We start from the raw sequence: 23,411 nt of genomic DNA, 5'->3' as shown, positions 1-23,411 counted from the left end.
AAGTAAGTAAGGTTAAATGAGGTCATAAGGGTAGAGCCTGATGGCAGAGGATTAATATCATTATAGGAAGAAGCACCAGACGGCTTGCTCCCTCTCTCCTTGCCTACACAAAACGCGGCCGCCTGACGACAGAGAGGTCTGCCAGCCAAGAACTTCGTGCTCTCACCAACCCCCAACCACGGTGGCACCTCAGTCATGGACTTCTCAGCATCCCCCTCCCAAACTGTGAGGAAGTAAAGGTCTTTTGTTTGAGCCACGAAGTCTATGGTGTTTTGTTACAGCAGCTCGAGCTGACTAATAAACAGCATCCTTCCCTAGAGCCTTGGGAGAGGGTACAGCCCTGGTGACTCTTGATTTTGGATTTGTGGGCTCCAGGAGCGTGAGCGAATAAATCCTCGTTGAGTTAAGCCTTCCCATTTATGGCAATTTGTTACCTCAGCCAGGACATTAATAGTTTTGTTGCCTATGTTTGCAGGGCCTGGAAGGAGGGGTGAAGATCAGATTCACCTAGGCCCACTGACTAGACAGTGTGCACGTGTGTGCCCCCCCCCCCAGCATGTCGGGGGATGATTACTACCTGAATGATTTAGGATTAGCAATGATTATGGCTTGTAAATTCAATTAATCTTCAACAAAGCAGGAAAGAATATCCAGTGGGAAAAAGTCTCTTTAACAAACGGTGTTGGGAAAACTGGACCATTTTCACACACCATACACAAAAATAAACTCAAAATGGATTAAGGACCTAAATGTGAGACATGAAACCATAAAAATCCTAGAAAAGAACAAAGGCAGTAATTTGTCTGACATCGGCCATAGCAACTTCTTTCTAGATATGTCTCCTGAGGCAAGGGAACAAAAGCAAAAATAAACTATTGGGACCACATCGAAATAAAAACTTTAGCACAGTAAAGGAAATAATCAACAAAACTAAAAGACAGCCTACGGAATGGGAGAAGATATTTGCGAATGACATATCCAATAAAGGGCTAGTATCCAAAATATATAAAGAACTTACACAACTCAACACCCCAAAAACACAAAATCCAACTAAAAATTGGGCAGAAGACATGAACAGACATTTCTCAAAAGAAGACATCCAGATGGCCAATAGGCACATGAAAAGATGCTCAACATTACTCATTATTAGGGAAATACAAATCAAAACCACAATGAGAAAAAAAAAAAAACCCACTACAATGAGATACCGCCTCATATCTGTCAGAATGACTAAAATCGACAACAGGTGTTGGCAAGGATGTGGCGCAAACGGAACCCTCAGTGCACTGTTGGTGGGAATGCAAACTGGTGCAGCCCGTATGGAAAACAGCATGAAGTTCCTCAAAAAGTTAAAAATAGAACAACCCCATGATCCAGTAATTGCCCTACTGGGCATTTACCCAAAGGATACAAAAATACTAATCCAAAGGGATCCATGTACCCCTGTATTTATTGCAGTATTATCTACAATAGCCAAACAATGGAAGCAGCCCAAGTGTTCATTGATCGAAGAATGGATAAAGATGTGATATGATAAATATATATATTTATATAAACATACATTCTGACACACACACACTATGGAATATTATTCAGCCTTTTAAAAAGACTGAAATCTTGTCATTTGCAATGACACAGTTAGAGCTGGAGAGTATAACGCTGAGTGCATTAAGTCGGTCAGAGAAAGACAAACACCGTATGATCTCACTCATGTGAAATTTAAGAAACAAAACAAATGAGCAAAGGGAAAGAGAGGGAGAAACCAAGAAATAGACTCTCAACTATGCAGAACAAACTGATGGTTACCAAAGGGGAGGGAGGTGGATGGGGGAAATACAAGGTGGAGATTTAAGAGTACACTTATGAAAAAAAATAAAAATAAAATTTAAAGGGGTGCCTGGGTGACTCAATCAGTTAAGTGTCCAACTCTTGGTTTCTGCTCAGATCATGATCACACGGTTTGTGGGATCGAGCCCCACATAGGGCTCTGTGCTGATAGTGTGAATCCTGCTTGGGATTCTCTTCCCCGCCCCCCCACCCCCCCCCCCCGCCCCTCCCCTGCTTAGGCTGTCTCTCTCTAAAAATAAATAAACTTGAAGTAAGTAAATAAATAAATAAATAAAATTTTAAAAAATAAAAATAAAAGCTTCTCAAAAAAACCTTATAATTGTCATTTCTTGGGTACTCACAGCATGCCAAGGATGATGCTAACTGCTTTACAAGCATTATTCTATTATCCTTTCCAGATAGGGAGAAGTTTAGTTGCAGTTGTGAACCAGCAGCCGCTTCTGCCCCCAAGGCACTCAAAACTAGTGAGGGAAACAGGTAAACAGGTCTTGACAACCAGAGTCACAGATGCTCTGATAGGCGGAGTATAGCGGACTGGGAGAGCCCAGACTCTGGTCAACGTGAGCTGGAGGAAGAGGACTCAGGGAAGACTTCCTGGAGGAGGTGACCCCAATGTAGGATTGCCACTGGGTCATAACTTAAGGTAGGACCCTCATGGCCTAACATGGCAGGTCTGTGTCAGGCCTCCTGAATGGAAGAAGGGACAAAGTACTAGGGACCAAGGGCCACCAGCTTCCTGTTAAGGAAGGGTCCCGAGAGTCCTCGCCCGGGCAGTTCTAGCAGGTGGGCGTGGTTACGGCGTGGCGCCGGCCGACGCGCGCGGAGGAGGCGGGGCCGCGCCTGCGCAGGCCGCCTATTATGGCGGCCGCCTGAGCCCGGGGTTGAGAAGGCTCAGCCGGACTCCGTCCTGGTACTCGCGGCGGGTAAGTTCCTGGGAGAGGCGGCCGGATGCGGGGAGTGCAGGGAGCCTCCTGGCAGCGAGCCTGGCCTCGAGACCGGGCTCCCATGAACCTAAAGCCCAAGTCCGCTTGGTCTCAGTGTTCCCTTCCGAGCAAGGGTGTAGGGAGAAGGAGCTCTCTTGTCATGTGAGTTTCTGTCCCGGGCCCAAGCAGCCACCTCGGTTCCGGATTAAGAAGGGAGAGCGAGGCCGAACTATGAGTTTTGAAAGGGTTTCAGGGAGTAGGCAGGACGGAAAGAGCCCCGAGGGAGGAGGAGGTCCCTGGGACCCCTGACCCCAACTCTGGGCGGTGGCCCCTCCAGCTTCCCCGTCTTCACCCCTGGTCTGTATTATCCCACGCCTGGCCACCTACTGTCAGAGAAAGCAAACTGCTTTGGGGGGTAACCCTGACTGGGGAACCGCCGTAGAAAGCATGACGGCGTCTTAGTCTAGCCCCTACAGCTTGTAAGAGCCAAGGACACACTTGTCAGCAGGTGCTGCGGGATGAACCTGCAGCCCCAAGGAAGTCGGAGGGGATCCCATCTGCAGTGTGGGTGCCCTTTCCCTCCTCTCCAGTGAGGAGAGCGGGTCGAGGCACATCCATTTGTAGCATTCCCAGACAGATACTCTGAGTCAGCTGTTCCCAAATGGAAAAACTTGTTGCCTTTCTCCATCTCCAAGCATGCTCGTCAAGAATTACGATTATTGCCATAATGACTGATACTTACTCTTTTTCTTTATTTGACCCAAACCTTAAAACTGATCCTCGTCTTGTTTAATCCTCACACAAGCCCCAAGGTATGTACAAGACACATCTATTCCCCCATAACTGATTCTAGAAGAAGCCCTTTAAAGGGTTTCCACTTCCTGGTTCTCAGTTGTAAGGCACATTTCCAGGAAGCCTGGGTAATTCGGCTTTTAAAACCGAAAATTCAACTAGCATTTAAGAATATGAGTATTATTTTGGTCCGTCTTTAAGAAAAGCTGATGTGTAATTGTAATATTACGCTCCTTTGTGGCATGTCATTTTTCCAACAAAATGGCACTATGGCAGGAAACAGCATCCTTTGGTTCAAGTTTGACTTTTCACAGCATCGTCACAGGGGATCTTTTTTTTTTTTCTTCCAAAACTATAGGTGGAAGTCCTCAGTTTCCCCCAGGACGTCTTTCAGTGCTGGGAGAGCCACATCTACCTTTAAGACTTTCGGTCCTTTTTTGGGATCCAGCCTAACTTTTCCAGTCCTCATTGGCTGAGTGCTTCTGCCTGAGGATGGGGCATGTCTCCTCCATAACTTCCACTGGCATCATGAAATCATGCATCATTTTACTAGCTTCACAGCCTCCCTTCACAACCCACTTGGCTCTGTCCTGGCTTACACTGTCTTGTGGGAAGAGCCAGCATAGAGACTAATTTAACAAGGTGTCAGCTTTTTCACGAAACAACTTTTGGAAACTTTTGTGAAACTTTGGCTCCCCCACATCAAGTCCTTAAACCGAGGAACTTCTGTTACACGTGCTCAGATTGTGACAGTACGTGCATTCAGATTGCAAGGAGAGCCTGTTTTCCAGTTGAGGAAATGGAGGCCTGAGAGGTTTCATGACATGCCTAACACACACAGCTAGTGCACACACCTAAGCCAGGTAAGAAACAGTCCTGTCGGGGGTCATGGGCAGGTTTGGGCCGAAGGCCTGAAACCACCCCCAGGACAAGGAACTAACAGCTGTGGACCACGGACAATGCTCAGTGCTTTACGCCCCAGGACCCCTGCACAGTGAGAATATAGCTGGAGAAGCAGGTCCAGATAGGTGACGTAATTTCCCCCAGGTCTCATCACCACGAGGTGGGAGACTGGGGTGTATACATGGTTCTGCTTGATGCTTTTTGATGAGGTGGACCACTTGGTTTGGAGGGGGAGCCTTTCTCTTCTGGCCACTTTGCCTCAGGTGTGGTTTTCCAGACTTCAGTTGTTGCTGTGTTAACCTGCATAATTTCCTCTATCTACATATCACCTGTATAGTGAGCGCCCCTTGGTTGCTTTTCCTTTGCATCTACTCTTTTTTTTTTTCTTTTTTAAATTTAAAAAGAAAGTTTCAAAGCAACGAAGGGCATTTGGACAGCTACGGTCAACTTCTAGAATAAAAAAAGTAAAGGGAAAATAAATGCAAAGCGCGAATTGAGTTGACTTTGTAAATCCAATACTGTTTTAGGCAAAACCAGCTACGAAATACATTTGCATGAGAAATGGGGATAGTTGACTATGGATGGAGTTTTAAATGATACAAAGGAATTAATCATCTTAGATCTGCTAATGGTCTTGTGGTAATGTAAGAACATGTGTTAGGAGACAGATGCCGTAGAGGAATATAGAGGTAAAATATCTAGAATTTACTCTCAGTTCAGGAGGGCAAAAACCCCAGTAGATCATTTGACCTCCTATGACAAGGTGTTGATGATCATTGGATCTAAGCAGCGGGTATATGCCTGTTTATCATGCTATGCCCTCAGCTTTCTAGTCTCTTTGAAAATTTTCACAGTAGAAGAGTTGGAAATTAAAAGGGAAGGGTATCAGTATACATGGAAATTCGGATCCCTTGCCATAAATTAAAGATTACTGTGCGAACACAGTGCAAACAAAATAAAACAATTCTAGCTGGATTCTTTTCCCTCGCGAAGGCCCTTACAAAGGCCCTGAGACTTTCTCCTTTAGGAAAAATGAAGGGAATTACAAAAGGAAGCATTTTCTCCTGGGGTAATGCAAAGCTGTTTAAGTATTTACACTGTTCCCCTTTGAGACCTGCCATCCCAAGGACCTGATCTTGCCTTCCAGGTGCTCCTGTCCCATGATTCCCGTGGAGCCCGGCCATGGTAGCTGGCCCCCACCCTGGCCATGGACGAGGTCACCTTCAAAAGTGACACTGTGCTGTCAGACGTCCACCTCTACACCCCGAACCACAGACACCTCATGGTGCGGCTGAACGGCATGGGGCAGCCTGGTAAGGCCCGGGTGCGTGTGGAGGGGCCCAGCACCCTGTGGACCCCGTTTTGTTTGCTGTTTTCTCCTACTCCTCTCTTTGGGGAGAAGATTGGGAAGATTGGACCGTTCAGCTGTTTTCACTCCACTTCTTTTTTTTTTTTTCTCCAAGCGTTTATTTGTTGAGTGAGTGAGAGAGACAGAGAGAGAGAGAGAGTGAGCCGGGGAGGGGCAGAGAGAGAGAATCCCAAGCAGGCTCCACACTGTAAGCACAGAGCCCAACACAGGGCCAGATCCCACAAACTGAGATGACCTGAGCCAAAATCAAGAGTTAAGATGCTCAACCAACTGAGCCACCCAGGCACCCCAACCTCACTCCACTTTTTTTTTTTTTAATTTTATTTTTTAAATTTATCTCCAAGTTAGTTAGCATATAGTGCAACAGTGATTTCAGGAGTAGATTCCTTAATGCCCCTTACCCATTTAGCCCATCCCCCTTCCTACAACCCCTCCAGTAACCCTCTGTTTATCCTCCATATTTAAGACTCTCTTCTGTTTTGTCCCCCTCCCTGTTTTTATATTATTTTTGTTTCCCTTCCCTTACGTTCACCTGTTTTGTCTCTTAAAGTCCTCATGTGAGTGAAGTCTTATGATGTTTGTCTTTCGAGGACTAATTTCACTTAGCATAATACCCTCCAATTCCATCCATGTAGTTGCACATGGCAAGATTTCATTCTTTTTGATTGCCGAGTAATACTCCATTGTACGTGTGTGTGTGTGTGTGTGTGTGTGTGTGTGTGTGTGTGTGTCTGTGTGTGTGTGTGTCTGTGTGTGTGTGTGTCTGTGTGTACGTGTACCACATCTTCTTTATCCATTCATCCATTGACGGACATTTGGGCTCTTTTCCATACTTTGGCTGCTGTCGATAGTACTGCTATAAACATTGGGGTGCATGACCTCACTCCACTTAAGCGCCCTCTTTCATAGAGTAAACTGTGCTTTCCTGAGCACCTACTTTGTGGAGGGGGAGAGGCACCAGGACTTGATGCTGGGAGTGCAGCAGGGGATGAGCCAAGCCCTGCCCTCAGGGAGCCCGTGGTCCAGGAGGGAGACAGGCTGGGGCTCCCAGTGGTGCCCCCACCACAGGCATTCTGGCCCCCTTCATCGGCCCCCTGCATCACTTGTTCGCCTCCGGCTCCTCCCACCCGGGCTCCCTGGCTTTGCTCTGCACACCTTCCCCCTGCTCCTCTCCCCCGAAGCCAAGGGGATCTTTTGAAAATGCATATCACGTCAGTGCCCTGATGTAGAGCCTCCAGTGACTCCCTCTTGCTCTTAGAATACAATCAACTCTTTAGCCTGGCCCGTGTGGCCCAGCCTGACCCAGCCCTTGCCTGTGTGTCCGCACTGATCTTTCTCTGCTCCTTTCCATCTTTTATGCGCTGCGTGCACTTCCTCCCTCAGTGCCTTGGCTCTCACCGGTTTTCTACCCAGAAGGTTCTTCCCTCCCAGCCCTGACTCCACATGTCATCTCACACAGGTCCTCCCTGACCACCCTCCCTGGCTTTGATTTCCCTGTATTAGCCTGTCCTTGGGTGCAGTGCTCCCCTTTCTTTTTTTTTTTTTATGTTTATTTATTTTTGAGAGAGACAGAAACAGAATGCAAGTGCATTGGGGCAGAGAGAGAGGGAGACACAGAAGCAGAAGCAGACTCCAGCTCCAAGCTGTCAGCACAGAGCCCATCGTGGGGCTTGAATTCACTAACTGTAAGATCATGACCTGAGCCGAAGTCGGATGCTCATCTGACTGAGCCACCAAGGTGCCTCTGTAGTGCTCCCCTTTCTTTGTGTCCCGTGTGGATCCTGAACTCAGGAGCCTGGGACTCAGATCGGTGACTGGCCTGGGGTCAGACAGCCTGGGGTGCACCCCTGCCTCCAGCCCCCCTCTCTGGAACCTGTGCTCTTACTGAAACTTGTCCCAGTAACTCTCTAGCCACCAGATGGGGACGGCTACTTGGTGTCCTTGTCCCATCCTCCAGATTTTTTTTTTTTTTTAATGTGTATTTATTTTTGAGAGAGAGACAGAGCACAGTCAGGGGAGGGGCAGAGAGAGAGGGAGACACAGAATCCAAAACAGGCTCCAGGCTCCGAGCTGTCAGCACAGAGCCTGACGTGGGGCTCAAACGCATAAACCATGAGATGATGACCTGAGCCAAAGTCGGACACTTAACCAGCAGAGTCACCCAAGCCCCCCCCGCCCCATCCTCCAGATCTCGAGAGGTGGAACAGTGTAGTGTGAAGGGCAGCAGTTTAGGAATGAGCAGACTCCGGGTTTGAGTCTTGCCTCAGCCATGTCCAAAGCTGTGGAGACTTGTCAACCCACTTAATTTCTCTAAGCCTCGGTTTCCCCATTTGAAAAATGGAGCTGGTGCCACTATCCTCATAGCAACAGGGAGGGCTAAGATAATGAGAGCTAAGTGTTTTCACGGGAGACGCTCATCACGTGGTAGCTGCTCTCAGTAGCCCCAGCATCTGGGCTGGGTCCAGCGGGCCTTTGCTGCGGGTATTAGGATGCCTCCATCTGGCGTTTAAAACTCTGGGTGGAAATAAGATTTTCTGGCAGGAGGAGACAGCTTGGAGACACTCTCCTTTTGTGTTCGTCTTGCCTTTCAGTTTTCCTGTCCCAGTTCAAGCTTCTGTGGAACCGAGACTCTCGGACAGACTCAGGGGCCGAGGGTGATGGTCGGGGCGCTCTTCTTGCCGAGGAGACACCGCCATCCGGGCCGGGCAGTGCCAGGCCCCTTCCGGGGAGCGGCCACAGTGACGCCACCAGCCAGGTGGGGCTTGGAACTCGGCTGGACGAAGACGGGGATTTGGACGTGGAGAGGAGACCACCGACTGCTTCAGACCCCGAGCCAGCAGGGCCTCCGAGAGACAAGGTACATCCCACGATTCTAACGCAGGAGGAAGAGGACCCACTGGCAGATGGAGCACGAGAGAGCAGCCCCCGGGATATCGTCAGAATAGGTAAATGCAGGTCCGGTTTGCGCTGTGGGTCGCACCGCAGTGCTGATCACGGCCCAGGGCGTGGGCCGTGTGGGGGGGGCTCTGTGTGCAGGCCCAAGTCTGGGTGCCGTAGGACCAGACAAGGGACCAGAGCCAGCTCCGCGGAAACTGAGAGCAGGTGGTGCCGCTGCCAGTAGGGGGAGCTGTTCAGGACACACAGGTCCCCTCCCCACTGCCCCCAGGGTACAGTCCAGGCCCCTGGGCGTAGCTCGCAAGGCACCGCACACCCTTCTATGCGCTTTCTCGCTGCGGGCCTCTGCTGTGCTCCACCTGCCTCTTGGAGAGCCTGCCCCCAGCCTTTGCTTTCTTAACACATTGCTAGTTGTTATATGTATCAGCTTAGCCATCGCCTCCTCCAGGGTGCCCTGCTTTTACCCCTCTTGCGTCGATGTTCTGATCCAACTCAGTGTGCTGGGGCCACGGGTCAGGGTAGAGTTTGTGGAAAACTTGGCCAGCAACAGGGAGCCATGGGAGATTCTGGAGCTGGAGCATGGCAGGGGGGAGAAGGAGGTGGACCAGAATTAATCTGGAGGAGGCTTGTGGGCTAATCAGACGGCCTGGGAGCTAGAGGCCAGCTGGGAAAGGGGAGGCGGTGACATGGCAGGAGAAGGGAAGGAATGAGTTCTGGCAGGCGTGCAGGGCAGTATCACGTGGTCACCGCTGGGCACAGGGGCTTGATGACACCAGGATTTCAGATCTTGGAAGCGGGCACATTAGAAACGCCAGGAGCCGTAGGGAGCTGGGGCCGGAAGTGAGCCACTGATGTTAAACACCCGTTGTGTTTAGACATTTTATCTGCATCACTTCGTAAAAAGGAGTCTTGACAGCCCTGCTCTGAGGGTCAGGGGGAGTGTACACATAGGAGGTGACAAGCTGAGGCCATGCAGCTGGGGGCAGTGAGGAGGTTCTGAACCCACGTCGTCCACCTCCACAGCCAGGACTCTTGCCACCCCGACACTGCTTGTTTTGGGGGGAAAGAACTCTGAGTTGAGTCTGTTCGTTGAGGTCCAGGGTCCTACAACCCCTGGCAATGGTGCAGGTTGGGGCCGGAGGGTCAGTTAGGGCCCTCTCAGAAGCAGGGCAGCTCTTCTCCATCCGCGCAGCCATACGACTCATAGTTGCTGAGTGTCTGCTTGGTACGAGGCCGACTGTTCTAGACCGTTCCGTTGGGGGTGATGTGTAATTCACACCAGAACCCTACTCCATGTTTTCCATGGATTACCTCTATTCTTCACAGCCTTTCCAGGGGTGAGCATGCTCATTTCACAGATGTGAGATTTGAGGCTCAGAGAGGTTGAGGAACTTGCCCCAGGTCACACAGCCAGTCAGTGGCAGGATGACGATTCACACTTAGGTCTGTCTACACCACAGCCTATGTTCTTACTCAATGTCACATGATCCGAACATTGGGAAGTTCTGTTCTGGGGAGCTGTTGGCAGGGAGGTTGGGGGGAACGCTACGATGCCTCATTTTGCTCTCACTCGTCACTTAATTGGCTTCCCTGAGCAGAGAGTGGCCGACTTGGTTGTTCATACTGAGGGTTCGGCCTCTGGCGTGTGTGTGTGTTTAACATGCTGAGAATTTACCATCTTGCAAACTGAGAACAAAGTCCCACAGCTAAGGGCCAGTGTATGGCCAGGTTCCCGGCCAGTCCATCTCACGGACCTCATGGCGGGGTCCCTTCCTTTCAGCAAGCGTCATTCGGTCCTACCTGCCCCGAGGGAGGGGGAGTGCAAGGCAATTAAATTAGCTTCCAGCAGTAACCTCTTGTTCCAACTGTGACGTAAGGGACCAGGTCTTGGACTCTGGCAACCGGCAGAGCTGGGCTTTGACCCCCCACCACCCTCACAAGCCCGGTGATCTTTTTGACAAGTGTCTTGCACACCCAGAGCCTGTTTTTGCACCTATAAAACAGAGTCCAGGATACTGCCTTTTGATGATAATGTAATAAATAATGCCCAGTAAGTGTCTGTACGGGGCCTGGTACAGAGCAGATGCTAAGCTGATGTCGGTCTCCTGACCACCCTTTTCCTCCAAGCCATAAACCAAGTCATTTTTTTCAGGGTGTGGACGTATCTGAGAAGCCGATTAAAAAATACGGAAAGAGAATGGTTTCCAGGTCATTTCAAGGGATTGTCAAAAACTTAAAAACTTTATCCATGGACCTGCTAGGAATCCACAGACCCAAGGTTCAAAGTAAATTATGGCCATTTTCTCTGCTTTATAGGTAAACTGAGACCCAAAGAGAAGAGGAAGAGGCAGGGCTGGAACTCGGGCTGTCAGCTTCTGACGCCTGTGCCTCTTCCCTTGGCCATGTTCCCTTAATCTCTACAAACTCTATTTCCTCATCTGTAAGATGGGTGTAACCACTTCTAGTTGTGAAGAACGAGGAGATGGCTCGCAAAGAGCTCTTAGCACAGTGCCTGGTCACATCGTTAGCTTTAGTCCCTGGGGTCTGCTCTGAGTGCAGGGAGGGAGGCTGGCTGAGAGAGAGGGAGGTTCCCACAGGTCGAGAGACATAGACGAGACTCTGAAACTTTGTCTCAGCCCATCTGCTAAGCCCAGTTTCTCATGGGCATAGTGCTCAGCATGGGAGGAGGCCCATGGGAGGAAAGACGGGCCGCACCCAGGGGATGGTGCATGGTGGGGGTGCGAAGACTGGGGAGGGGGCAGGCCGGGGGCAGCCGACACCGAGGGTCTGGAGCAGGGCTGCAGAAACAGGACCCCAGGGAAGCCTCTTCCCTGCCACTCTCAGTTCCAGGTTCTTCAGCCTGCCAGAGGGGTCCCCCTACCCATTGTTCTTTACACCGCGTCCCTGGGCACCCTTTTGGGTCCAACCGCACACCCGCCACTTACTAGCTCTGACCTCAGGCCGTCTGCTTCGCCTCTGTCAGCCTCCTTTCCTCATCTGTGAGATAGCACCCAAGCCCATTCCCCTGGTGGTTTTGAGGGTGAGATGAGAGATTGCCCTCAGAGCGTTTGGCATGGTGCCCGGTTCGGAGAAAAGGTGCTTTTTCCATAACTTTTACAACCACATTGCTGCGCATTGGCCTCAGTGTGTTCGTCTGTAGGTGGGGTGGTGATGGCTACTTCACAGGGCTGTTGCCAGGATCAGGTACAACCTCGGTGGCCCCTGGCCTGGCTCAGGGGGCATCTGTCCAGTCAGTGTTCAGTGAAGGGACTCTGTTGTTGGTGGGTGGGTACGTGTTGGGCTTTGGTGGCCTGAAGTCCTGAAGGGTGCGTGTCGGGGCTAGACGTGGCCTCTCCCGAACCACCAGTATCCTGTCCAGCCAAGGTGCCACCAGGCAGCGCATCAGTCATGCGTTCAGGGATCAGATTTTAAGTCTGCATGTCAGGCAAAAATCTTGGGTCAGATTTACCGTGGAGAAGCCCACAGAGCAGCGGCCCCGATTCTCAGGAGGAGCTCACACGACCGGTCTCTCCCCTGGCCCGGGGACAGGTGGCTGCCGCTTTGATTGAGCACAAGAGAGGTTGCCTTCTGTTCTGGACCCCGCTCGTATGCACGGCTCTCGGCTTTCACGGGACTCCCTGAGATGCCGGCACTCAGAGCGCGGGGACCCCCTCGCCTCCTCGGGCAGACCCTCACGGAGGGCGCATGGGGACACATCCCCGTGGGCCTCAGTCCCTGCTCCTGTTGTGAGTGTGTGGTCTGATCTGTGCAAGGCTGGCGGTCACACGGAGCTGCCCCACTGTGTGCATGCCCCCCTGCGCGCGTGCCGTGTGCATTTTCCTCTGGTGGCTGTCACCATCTTGCTTAGAAATATGGCAGCCGCGGGGCACCTGGGTGGCTCAGTTGGTTAAGCGTCCAGCTTCAGCTCAAGTCATGATCTTGCCATCCGGCAGTCGGGCTCTGTGCTGACAGCTCAGAGCCTGAGGCTGCTTCGGATTCTGTGTCTCCCTCTCTCTCTGCCCCTCCCCCACTCACACTCTATCTCTGTCTCTGAAAAATGAATAAACCTGAAAAAAAAATTTTAAGAAATACGACAGCCAGCTCTGATTAACAGCAAGGGTATTTGCCATTTTCCTTTTGCCCTTTGGTCTCATATTTCTGTTCTCTCCCCCTCGCCCCCATACCTCCACCGACTTTAGCTGAATATAGTTTGCGCTTGAGAAGACTTCTTATCATAGTTCAGCTAAGAAAGGATATAAGCTCCAAGTTACATTGTTGACTTCTAGTGTGGTTGTAAGTGTAAGAAAATACTTGGAGGGGCACCTGGGTGGCTCAGTCGGTTAAGCGGCCGACTTCGGCTCAGGGCATGATCTCGCAGTCCGTGGGTTCGAGCCCCGCGTCGGGCTCTGTGCTGACAGCTCAGAGCCTGGAGCCTGTTTCAGATTCTGTGTCTCCCTCTCTCTCTGCCCCTCCCCCGCTCGTGCTCGCTCTCTCTCTCTCTCTCTCTCTCTCTCTCCCCCCCTGAAAAATAAATAAATTTTTAAAAATTTAAAAATTAATGGGGCGCCTGGGTGGCCCAGTCGGTTAAGCGGCCGACTTCGGCTCAGGGCATGATCTCGCGGTCCGTGGGTTCGAGCCCCGCGTCGGGCTCTGTGCTGACAGCTCTGAGCCTGGAGCCTGTTTCAGATTTTGTGTCTCCCTCTCTCTCTGCCCCTCCCCCGCTCGTGCTCGCTCTCTCTCTCTCTCTCTCTCTCCCCCCCTGAAAAATAAATAAATTTTTAAAAATTTAAAAATTAGTGGGGCACCTGGGTGGCTCAGTCGGTTAAGCGGCCGACTTCGGCTCAGGGCATGATCTCGCGGTCCGTGGGTTCGAGCCCCGCGTCGGGCTCTGTGCTGACAGCTCGGAGCCTGGAGCCTGTTTCAGATTCTGTGTCTCCCTCTTTCTCTGACCCTCCCCTGTTCATGCTCTCTCTCTGTCTCAAAAATAAATAAATGTTAAAAAAAATTTAAAAAAGAGAAAAAAGAAAATACTTGGAATGCGTTGTGACTCCTACCAGCTTACAGTTGATCAGGACAACAGGAGTATGTTGTAATGTAACATGCAGTTATCGAGCATCATGAAGTGCCGTGTGCGTGTTTGACGAGGTGGGCCCATGACCCACGGTGACCCTAGTCTTCAGGCTGTGGGTCCGAGACACCCGGTTTTCTGAGCAGCCTCAGGGCCTGCACTGTGAGTGATGCTCACCCACCTGCTTCCGCCCCGACTGCTGCGTGGCCTGTGTTTCTGCCACTCTCTGGAACACCCGACTTCAGGGCCCATCTGGCCATGTTTGCAGATGCCATGCGCCTCGTCTGTCTGTGTTCTGTCCGTCTGCATTTTCACAGTGGCCCTTTCTCTTTTGGTCTCCATCCTGTCCAGAGCACACCATGGCCACCCCCCTGGAGGATGTTGGCAAGCAGGTGGGTAGGCCCCATCCACTTCCTGTGGCCCTGTGGGGTCTCCCCGGAGCCTCACGTCACCTGTCATTCCTGGTCCCTGTCTCCTCCAGGTGTGGCGGGGCGCCCTGCTCCTGGCAGACTACATCCTCTTTCAGCGGGACCTCTTCCAGGGCCGCACCGTGCTGGAGCTCGGGGCGGGCACGGGGCTGGCCAGCATCATCGCAGCCACCGTGGCACGCACGGTATATTGTACAGGTAAGCCCGCCACCTCGGGCTGTGGGGACGTCGTCTCTTCGCAGGGAGCGTGCTATCAGAAAGGGAGGAGCTGCTGGGAATTGGGCCTTGGCCGCTGTTGATTTTGCCATCCCGTTCTGCTGCTTTCTCCGGCCACACCCACAGTGCAGGACCCCTCACTCCAGGAGGCACCAGCTACCCCCCTGAAACCTCTCACACCCCATCACCCTGGGAAAGAGCAGACATCTCAGAAAACTGCAAGGAGCATGGCTTTTATAAGGCTTGAAAACAGGTTTATCGTTTTTTTCTCAGTTGTAGAAATCTTGCCTACGTGTTGTGGGCAGGAGATACAGTTTACTCATTTTGTTACCAACCCCAGATCCATTCAACAGTGTGCAATTTATGCAGCTCTGGCCTGCAGTATGCCAGACACGGTCTTAGATGCAGGAGATCCAGGAGCGAATAGAACAGATGAAGTTGCTGTCTGCAGGGAGCTTTGCGATCGATCATTACATAGTTTTTTCCCTTGTGGTTTGTTTGTTTGTTTGTTTGTTTGTTTGTTTGGAGCGTACCTACTCCCAGACAGTAGCTGAGATCAGACTGTGTATTCTGTGCTGTGTGTTGCCAAAAATGTTGAAAAATGTTTTTCCAAGAGCATTTTCCAAACTCATTAGAAATTATTTATAAATATGACTTTTAATGACCAGGTAATATTTATCTCTGGGCATTTTGGTGGTTGCCATGCGTTTTGGTCTTTTTTGTTTGTTTGTGTTTTTCACAGTTGTCCGTTGCACCGTGGTGAGCACGTTTGTGCCCCGTTGTCTCATAGTCCTCAGGCTGGACTCCTAGAAGCAGGCGTGACCCTTTATAAGCTTTTGCTACACATTGCCAAGGGATTTCTCTTTCAGTGTTTTATCTTACAATAATACTATACCGGCGTGGAAACTGTGAAAATATTACAGCAAATGCCGTGTAGCCCTCACTCCCCTCCCCGCAGTGATGATGTCTTACTTAACCATAGTTCGGCGATGACGCCGGCAGCTCGACGCGGGAGCAGCAGCAGCGCTCTCGGCTCCCCGCCGGCCCACACACCCTTTCAGAGAGTGGGAACCAGTTCGTAAGAGGGCAGTAGCTCATCAGCTAGTGTCGCTGTGGCTGACATCTTCCACGTCTGCTAGGCGGGAAGGGGCATCTGCTGCTGTGGTCTGCATCTCGTTGATGCCCGGCCACCCGCTCACGGTGCCCATCTTTTGCTTCTGAGACAGGAAAGGAAGGTTGGGGGTCGCCTGGGACGGGGCACGCCTGGCAGATACTCTGTATCAGCCACTGACGGGAGTCTGCGGGGCAGCCCCCGCCTTTGCTCCATCACTGGGTCGTGTCGGTTGCCAGCGAGCGCTTCTCAGAGTCAGGCCATAATGCCACCCGCGGGTGCTCTGCCCTGTGCCTGGTGCCCAACTGCAGGACGTGACCAAGCTGTCTTACCCCTGAGAGGGAGGTTTCCTGGCACAGAGAAGAGAGCTTGCCTCTAGACAGCACGCTGCAGTTTGCACGGCCTCTCGCGTGCTTCTGCACCTGCTTGTACCTTCACAGTGAGCCCGGGCATTCGCCAGGGAGCCGGGCACCAGTCTGTCCAGGTGGGCAGACTAAGGCTAAGGTCGGGTGGCTGGCCCCAGGTCATACACACAGCTACTGTCATGTGGGGCGCGGGGAGGGCGCCGGTGGTTCATGGAACAGAGTTTTCCACGGAGCAGAGTTGTGAGAGCTCCCTCAGCAGCTGGCAGAGGGATAATTGGGGGCCAGCCCCAGGCCTCTGGTCTACCACCACGCCCCCTCGGCCAAAGCTGCTCTCTTCTGTCCCATTTTCTGTGTCAGAATCCCACACGAGATCTATTTGGACAAGAACTGCCCTAAACACTGACAAGCCGCTGGACTGGTGTGTGCAGTAGTCCCTCGAGCCAGTGGCCCAGGGAAAGGGACAGATGTGTCCCTGTGCTGAGCAGGGCACTTCCCCCACCCACAACCAGGCTCTGCGCGTTCCTTGAGTCCACAGTGAGTGATGGGACAGAGTCTGGGCGTCCAGAGCCGTAGGCCAGGCAGGCGTCCCCAAACGGCCTTCGGTGCCTTCCACACGTGCGTTCTCCTGACGCATGTTAGGGGTTTTGGTAAGTTTTGGTAAAATGCCCACACCCCGTGCCCATCAGGGATGGATGCACTGAGTGTGCCTGGGTTGTGCTGAAATGGTGAGAGACACCGCCTGGTCAGAGCAGTGGGAGGCTCGGGATGCACGACGGCCGTGACAGCGAGTCATGCACGGGAGGGCACCCGCGGCTCGTTGGAACCCGCTGTGCATCTCGATTCGTCACATCCAAACACCCGCGTCTGTGTCACACGCGCTAACCGCACTGCGAGCCCTCACCCCTTCCCTCTGGAGTGCGCACAGAGTCCGTCCCCACCAGCACCGTCAACTCTTCCCTAAGGGAAAGGTCATCGAGAAGAGCCTCAAGGGGAGCACACTGAACCGTGGCAGTGCGCACGCGGGAGACGCTCTCCTCTTCGTCTTGTGCCTCTCTGCAGTCATGCTGTCGTCCCAGCTCTCTCCAGGCAGAAACCAGGGGATGACAGTGTGGTGACGGCTGGGGTCTTATGGCCTGCCGTTCTGTTGTTCCAGATGTCGGCGCAGATCTCCTGGCCATGTGCCAGCGAAATATTGCCCTCAACGGCCACCTGACTGCCGCTGGAGGTGAGGCCCGGTGGGTCTTCCAGCTGGGGGGAGGGTTCTCTGGCAGGTGGGAGAAGCACCTTGTACTGTGACACTGGGAGATGGAGTCTGGCCACTGCCCTTCTGGGCACCGCCCTGGCTTCCCAGAGCTTCACGTCTGATGACTCCGTCCTCGTGCCCTGTCCTCCTCCCCGCATCCCCTGCCATGTCCCGCTTCAGCTCGCTCCCTCCTGGACATGGCAGTGGCCCCCACCTGGTCTCCCAGCTCCTTGTGTGGCCTGCCCAAGGTGTCCTCCGGGAAGCATCTAGAGTGACGATGGAAGCCTGACCCCTTAAGTCCCCTCTGAAAAAGCTTCAAGGGTGAAGTGTGAGCCCCTCTGCCTCCCAGCCCTCGTGGGCTGGCCCCTGCCTGCTCCCCCTCCCTTTTCCACTGACTGCCTCACTAGCAAGCAGAGCACTCACGTCGTAAGTTCCTCCCTCTGCCCAGACCGTCGTCCTCCCACCCCCCCAACCCCCCGCACCACCCGCAGAATCCAGTTCATGCGACGGAAGCAGCGGCCACCCTCCCCTGACTGTACGTGCAGACCCTTCCCGAGCAGCCGGGGGCGCTCTCCCACTGTCCGGCCGCTCCAGCCCACGGGCCTCAGGCCCTCCAGGTCTTCCACTGCTGTCTGAGTGCACACCGGACCCCTCTGCTTGTCCCGGATCTCGCTGGGGTCTGGCCCTGCCGTCTGCGACGCCTGCCTCACAGGGCTCCCTCTGTTCTGGTCACCCTAGCCTGTCTGAGGCTCCCCCTCTGGCCCTTCGTGCTGCTGCCCCTAATCATGCTCAGACCTCCAGACGAGGTCCCAGCTCCCTACCAGAGCCTGGCTTCGCCTTGAACCACTGCATTTTGACCTGTGTGTGACTGGGTGACACCCTGCTGGGCCACGGGGCCTGCCTGATCCCCGTCACATTGTTTGTCGAATGCCTAGTCAGCAAGGGTGGCATGGGAGGGGCAGGTGTGACTCACCTTCTTTGGAGCCTTCCCTGACACCCCCGCCTGAACCTGAGCTCCTCTCTCCTCCTCTGCTCGGCTTGTCCTCATCACAGTGCCCTGACCCCTGCCTTGTCGGTGTGTGCCCACCCGCCAGTCTCTCCTGGGCTGACGGTCCCCGAGGACAGGGACACGTCTCATACACCTTTGTATTCCCCATGTCCGGTGCCAGACCTGATGCTTGGCGCTCCGTGCTGGTGGGATGGAGGGATTTCGGCGTAGAAGGGGAAGGCTTATCTTCTTCCCCGACTGTTACTAGAGTTTGGACGTTCTGCCTCGTTTTGCTCTTGCAGGGGGTGTGGTTAAGGTCAAAGAACTGGACTGGCTCCGCGACGACCTGTGCACAGGTGCGCCCCCCACCCCCGTCCCAGCGGACTCACAGCCCCTTGGCCTAGCTCCCTGTGGCTTGGGCTGAGCTGCAGGCTCCCAGCTGTGCCGCAGCCCCTCGGCCCACAGCCACTTCTCTCCGTCGGCTGATGAGTGTCAGCTCCTGGCACCTTCCACCCGCTCTGTCACTCAGACTGGGAGCGTCCCCGTACAGTAGGCACAGTGGCCCCTGAGCTACAGGTGAGGCCTGACGCTCAGGGCTGAGCACCTGCCCAGGGCTGGGAAGCAGCCTCGCACACAGCACTCTGTCCTGTCCTAAGGACAGGGCCCCCTGGTGGGAGAGTTTTCTGAATTGATCACCCGGGCTGTGTCAGACCTACATGCTTGTGTGAACTGCCTGCTGTGTGTAAAGTGTCCTTTCCCGTCAGGTGTCAGGTGGGAGAGTCATTGCGTGTCGAGGATCTGCCCATAGCCCCAGAGCTCCCCAGCCGCCCTTGAGGGCATGTCTAGTAATGCCCACTCCAGTGTGATGCCCTGGGAGGGGAAGCACCCTCTTCAGGGCCGCACAGCAGTTCACGGGGCAGCAGTGCCCGCCCCTCGGTGGGGAGGCAGACCCCTGGCAGCCACACGTGCCGTTGCTGGGTGCAGCCCTGCCTGCTGGTGCCCGCCGTTCCCAGCTGGCCCACGGGGGAAGGGCCGTGCAGAGTGGCCTCTCCTCTTCCACAGACCCGGAGGTCCCCTTCAGCTGGTCGCAGGAGGATGTCTCTGACCTGTACAGCCACACCACCATCCTGCTTGCGGCTGAAGGTGAGGCGTCCTGGTCGCAGCGGTGCCCCCGCCCCTCCTCCGCGGAGCCCTCCCAGCCCCCAGGCGCCCGCCGTGCCCACCTGCGGTTTCCAGCCTGAGCACCATCGCGGGGGCACGTTTCTAGGGACTTGGTGCGGTGCTGGGGGTCCTCCCAGGGGCAGATCTGCCCGTGGTGGTGGGTTTTCCCCTCATGCCTGTTTCCTTCCCCGCAGTGTTTTACGACGATGACCTAACCGACGCTCTGTTTGAAACCCTGTCCCGCCTCGCTCACAAGCTGCAGAACGCCTGCACGGCCATTCTGTCTGTGGAGAAGCGGTGAGCTCCGCGCCCCCCTTGGAGTGTGCTCCTGTCCGCGCCGGCCCGACGCGCACGCACGGAGCCCCTGCTGTGTGCCAGCCCGTGCTGCCCTCCCACACGTGACCTTGTGTCATCCCCCGGCCCTGTGTGTACCTGCGGCCGCCCCCGCTCTGCCGGTGGAGAGGAAGGCTGAGGGGTGCCAGGGAGCCTGTCACGCTGGTCTGCGAGCAGACGAGCCCTTGAACGTAGCTGCACCATGGACACGTGGCCACCACGCTGTCCAGGGCCTGTCTCTCTGAACGTCCCCTCCGGGACGCCATCTGTCTCCTCAGCACCCCAGGCCTCTGTCCGTCTGTCCTCCCCTGATGCAGACGGACCCCTCCACCTGGAAGCCCTGGGGCTCCCGCTGAGGGAGTGGCATTTCATGGTAGAAGCAGACATCTTTCACACGGTTTTCTCCGATCATGTTGTAGACCATAACTTGTCCTTTTTTTTTTTTTTAATGTGTATTTATTTTTGAGAGAGCGCAAGCGGGCGAGGGGCAGAGAGCGAGGGACAGAGGGTCGGAAGCAGGCTCCGTGCTGACAGCCGCCAGCCCGATGTGGAGCTTGAACTCACGAACCGTGAGATCATGACCTGAGCCGAAGTTGGACACGCAACCAGCTGAGCCACCCAGGGAACCCTAGTCCACAACTTTTCTGAAGGCAATTCAGGATATGTAGCAAAAGCCATAAAACCTGGGTGCCTGGCTGGCTCAGTCAGTAGAGCCTGCCACTCTTGATCTCAGGGCTGTGAGTTCCAGCTCCATGTTGGGTGCAGAGATTGCCTAAAAATAAAATCTTAAAAAAAAAAAAGCCGTGAAACCAAACGTACTTAGTGAGCCAGCATTCCGGCATCTAGAAATCCGCCCTATGGAAATGACCATGGCTGTGTCCACACCGTCCATCTGGGCATATCGTTCATACCTAAAATGTCCAGGAGCCCCTTTGAGGCACACGTGACCACTGACAGCATGTGGATCCCATTTGGAGACTGGTTTTATAGACCACCCAGGGAGAACGCGAGACCGTCAGGAAAAGTTGAACCCCAACTGAATGTTGGAATGATAAAGAATTATCATTAAATTTGTTTTAGGTGAAACAAAGAAACAGAAGAGGCTTTATGTTTTTGAGATGCTTGTGTCCATCTTCGCGGGAGAAATGCTGTGCTGGCTGGCCTTAGCTATTTAATAATCCATTCTGGGTGTGCGAGGGGCCTCAGCGGCTGTGAGCTGGTGGTGGTGCAAGTGGGGCCGTCCATCACACTGTTGGAAATTCTTCTTAGTAAAAGATGTGGAGAAGCGAAGGGAAAGAGGCAAAGAATTTGAGTTTCAGGTCGAATCGTGTTGCAGGTTGGGGTGGAGAAATGGCCGAGCAGCTGGGCTGGGAGGGCTCTGGAAGGACCCATTTGAAGTCGCCCTGGCCCACCCCCTCCCGGCGGCCTTCGGCGCCCACTGCTCTGAGGCCCCTGCCCTTCGTCCTTTGGTCACATATGCAGCCGTGGGCACCCCACGCGCAGATTCCGTGCTGGGGAAGTGGGGAAGCCGGCAGGCGGTGTTCTGCGTCCGCCTCCTGCACCACTTTGAAGTCCAGGGCGGGGCCCGTCTGTCCGGCGGTGGTATCTCAGGCACCTGACTCAACTTTCCTGAGCCCCGGTTCCCACGTCTGTGAAGTGGAACCACCTCCCGGGCTCCCCTGCGGATTCGGGAAGGAAGCGCGCCCAGTGCTCAGCACCAGTAGGCGCGCGGTGAAGATCCACCGGTGGGGAGTGCGGTCGGGGAGGCGGCGGGAAGGCGAGGCGTGTGTGTGTCGCCTGCCTGTTTGCAGGCTGAACTTCACGCTCAGACACCTGGACGTCACATGCGAGGCGTACGACCACTTCCGCTCCTGGCTGCGGCGGCTGGAGGGGCTGGCTGACGGCCGGCTGCGCTTCGCGGTGGAGCGGGTGGAGGCCTCCTTCCCGCAGCTCCTGGTTTACGAGCGCATCCAGCAGCTGGTAGGTGCGGGCTGTCACTGCCGTGCGCGACACCGCGGACCCAGGGCCCCCACACGCGGGCGCCGCACCCCGGTGCTGCCGGGGCAGAGGGGCGGCTGGCACCGAAGACGGCGGTGGGGTCTCCCCATCCTGAGGGGCCACCGCGTCTGCACGTGGGCCCGCGGGCCGTCTGTCGCCCTGGACTTACAGGGCGCTCTTTCCCCGCGGGCAGTTCCTGCTGCGGAGGAAGTGGGCCAAGCACAGGAGGCGGCTGGGGTGCAGGAAGTCCGCCGGGGGGCACGTGGTGGGGTTCTCGATGCAGGAGCCCCAGTGCTGGAGGCCACACCTTCGCCATGGACATGGGCTGGCCTCCCGGACTGGGCAGGCTTGTCTAATGGCCAGTGGCCCTTCCGACCAGGCCCGCTGGGTCCATCAGACTAGGCCTCTGAGGAAGCCTCCCAGTAGCGGTACACGGGCCGGGTACCGGGCCGAGCTCCTTCCTCCCCGGCCTCAGTTGATGCCGAGACCGGGTAAGTCACCCCGCCAGGCAGCCACGGAGCTGGGGCCCGGCCGCTTCCCGTTACAGCTTTAAACCCCCCTCATGGAGGAAATCCGAGAAGTCAAAATTACCCTTGATAATAATGGCTTACGTAACTGGGAGCTGCAGTCCAAAGGTCTGGGACTAATGTCTTTTGTTCTCCTTGCCTGTTGGCTGTGGTGCCCCTTCTCCGGGCGCGCGGAGACCAGGTGGAGTTCTGAGGAGGACAGGGGGGAGGAGGGCCAACAGGGAGCCCGCCCAGCAAGCACGGCGCTGAATCCGTGTGGTTGCCACACGCGAGGAGCCACCTTGTGTTTCTGGCTCCGCTGCCTCCGGGCCGCCCCCCACAGACGGCCAACCGTCCTCTGCCCGCGAGGACGTCGGGTTTCCACCGGGAGCTGGTGTGTGTTTGCACCTTCTCCGCCTGCCCGCGGTAGGAGGAGAGGCACGCGGCCCGGAAAGTCAGCGGCCACGGGGCATGGCACTTAAGAGCTCCCCAAACAGGAAAGCGGTGGCTGGCTGACCGTCTTCTGGCCCATCTTGATTGTGTGACGTCCTCTCGTCCGTCCAGCTCCTCGCTCTCTCGTGGCGAGGCAGAGCGACAGAATCAGGAGGCGCTCCCCACCCTTGGGGCAGCTCGTGTGCTGTGTGCTGTCCTCCGTGGTGAATCACTTGCCTCTCTGACGTCGCGAGGTCTCCTTTGCGCCACTCAGGAACCCCCGCTTTCTCTGTTTGCTGCAGGAGCTCTGGAAGATCTTTGTGGAACCGGTGATGTGACCCACCGCATCCCCAAGCACGGCTTCTCGACTGTTCTTAGAGGACATCTCTAATAAAAAGCTCACGAAGTGATGTGCTTGAGATTTTATCGTTTTAAAAATGTGGCGCGTGTACGTTACAGGCCTCAAGACTGTTTTCTGGGGGCCGTTGCTGCCTCCCAGCAGCAGCCGGAGAGCGTTCTTGCTCTGGGCTGGAAGTCGTGTCGTTGCCCGTGTTTTCCGTGCGGCCAGCTCGTCATGCGCACTCCAGGGCCGTGTCGAGAGCTGCGAGCTGGCTTGGAATCAACATTCGCACCTTGATTCCACTTGAGTGGACTACTTGGAGGGCTCCTGGGGGGCAGGGGACCCAGGGCCCGGCCAGGGGCATTTAGTGCCCCCCTCTGTCACCTGCTCACAGATGTGTTTAATGTCCACGCCACACCGGCGGCAATAACACCACGCAGAGTGAGTGAGGCAAAGCAGCCTCATTTCCTTCCAAGGCTGCCTGTGATCCAT

The 23,411-nt window shown here is 54.6% G+C and overlaps 1 protein-coding gene across 4 annotated transcripts; it reads left to right on the top strand.

Moving 5' to 3' along the window:
• The first annotated feature begins 2,694 nt into the window (after positions 1-2,694).
• Positions 2,695-22,984, top strand: METTL22 (methyltransferase 22, Kin17 lysine). 4 transcript variants are annotated; one of them, XM_042922133.1, is made up of 11 exons: positions 2,695-2,771; positions 5,614-5,779; positions 8,427-8,780; positions 14,150-14,190; positions 14,280-14,424; positions 17,072-17,143; positions 18,452-18,505; positions 19,212-19,292; positions 19,505-19,607; positions 21,455-21,623; positions 22,882-22,984. In XM_042922133.1, the coding sequence occupies exons 2-11, from the start codon at positions 5,674-5,676 to the stop codon at positions 22,915-22,917; spliced, it is 1,161 nt and encodes a 386-aa protein (XP_042778067.1). In that variant the 5' UTR covers positions 2,695-2,771; positions 5,614-5,673; the 3' UTR covers positions 22,918-22,984. The 4 variants fall into 4 exon arrangements, with proteins under 4 accessions (XP_042778067.1, XP_042778066.1, XP_042778069.1 ...); XM_042922132.1 differs by lacking the exon at positions 2,695-2,771 and adding an exon at positions 3,944-4,426; XM_042922135.1 differs by lacking the exons at positions 2,695-2,771; positions 21,455-21,623; positions 22,882-22,984 and adding exons at positions 3,944-4,426; positions 20,724-21,447.
• The last annotated feature ends 427 nt before the right edge of the window (positions 22,985-23,411 follow it).

The sequence above is a fragment of the Panthera leo genome, chromosome E3 (assembly GCF_018350215.1).
Source record: "Panthera leo isolate Ple1 chromosome E3, P.leo_Ple1_pat1.1, whole genome shotgun sequence".
In the NCBI taxonomy this organism is placed as follows: Eukaryota; Metazoa; Chordata; class Mammalia; order Carnivora; family Felidae; genus Panthera; species Panthera leo.
Note: the sequence above shows the minus strand (reverse complement) of the source record. Positions and strands in the feature narration are given on the sequence as shown.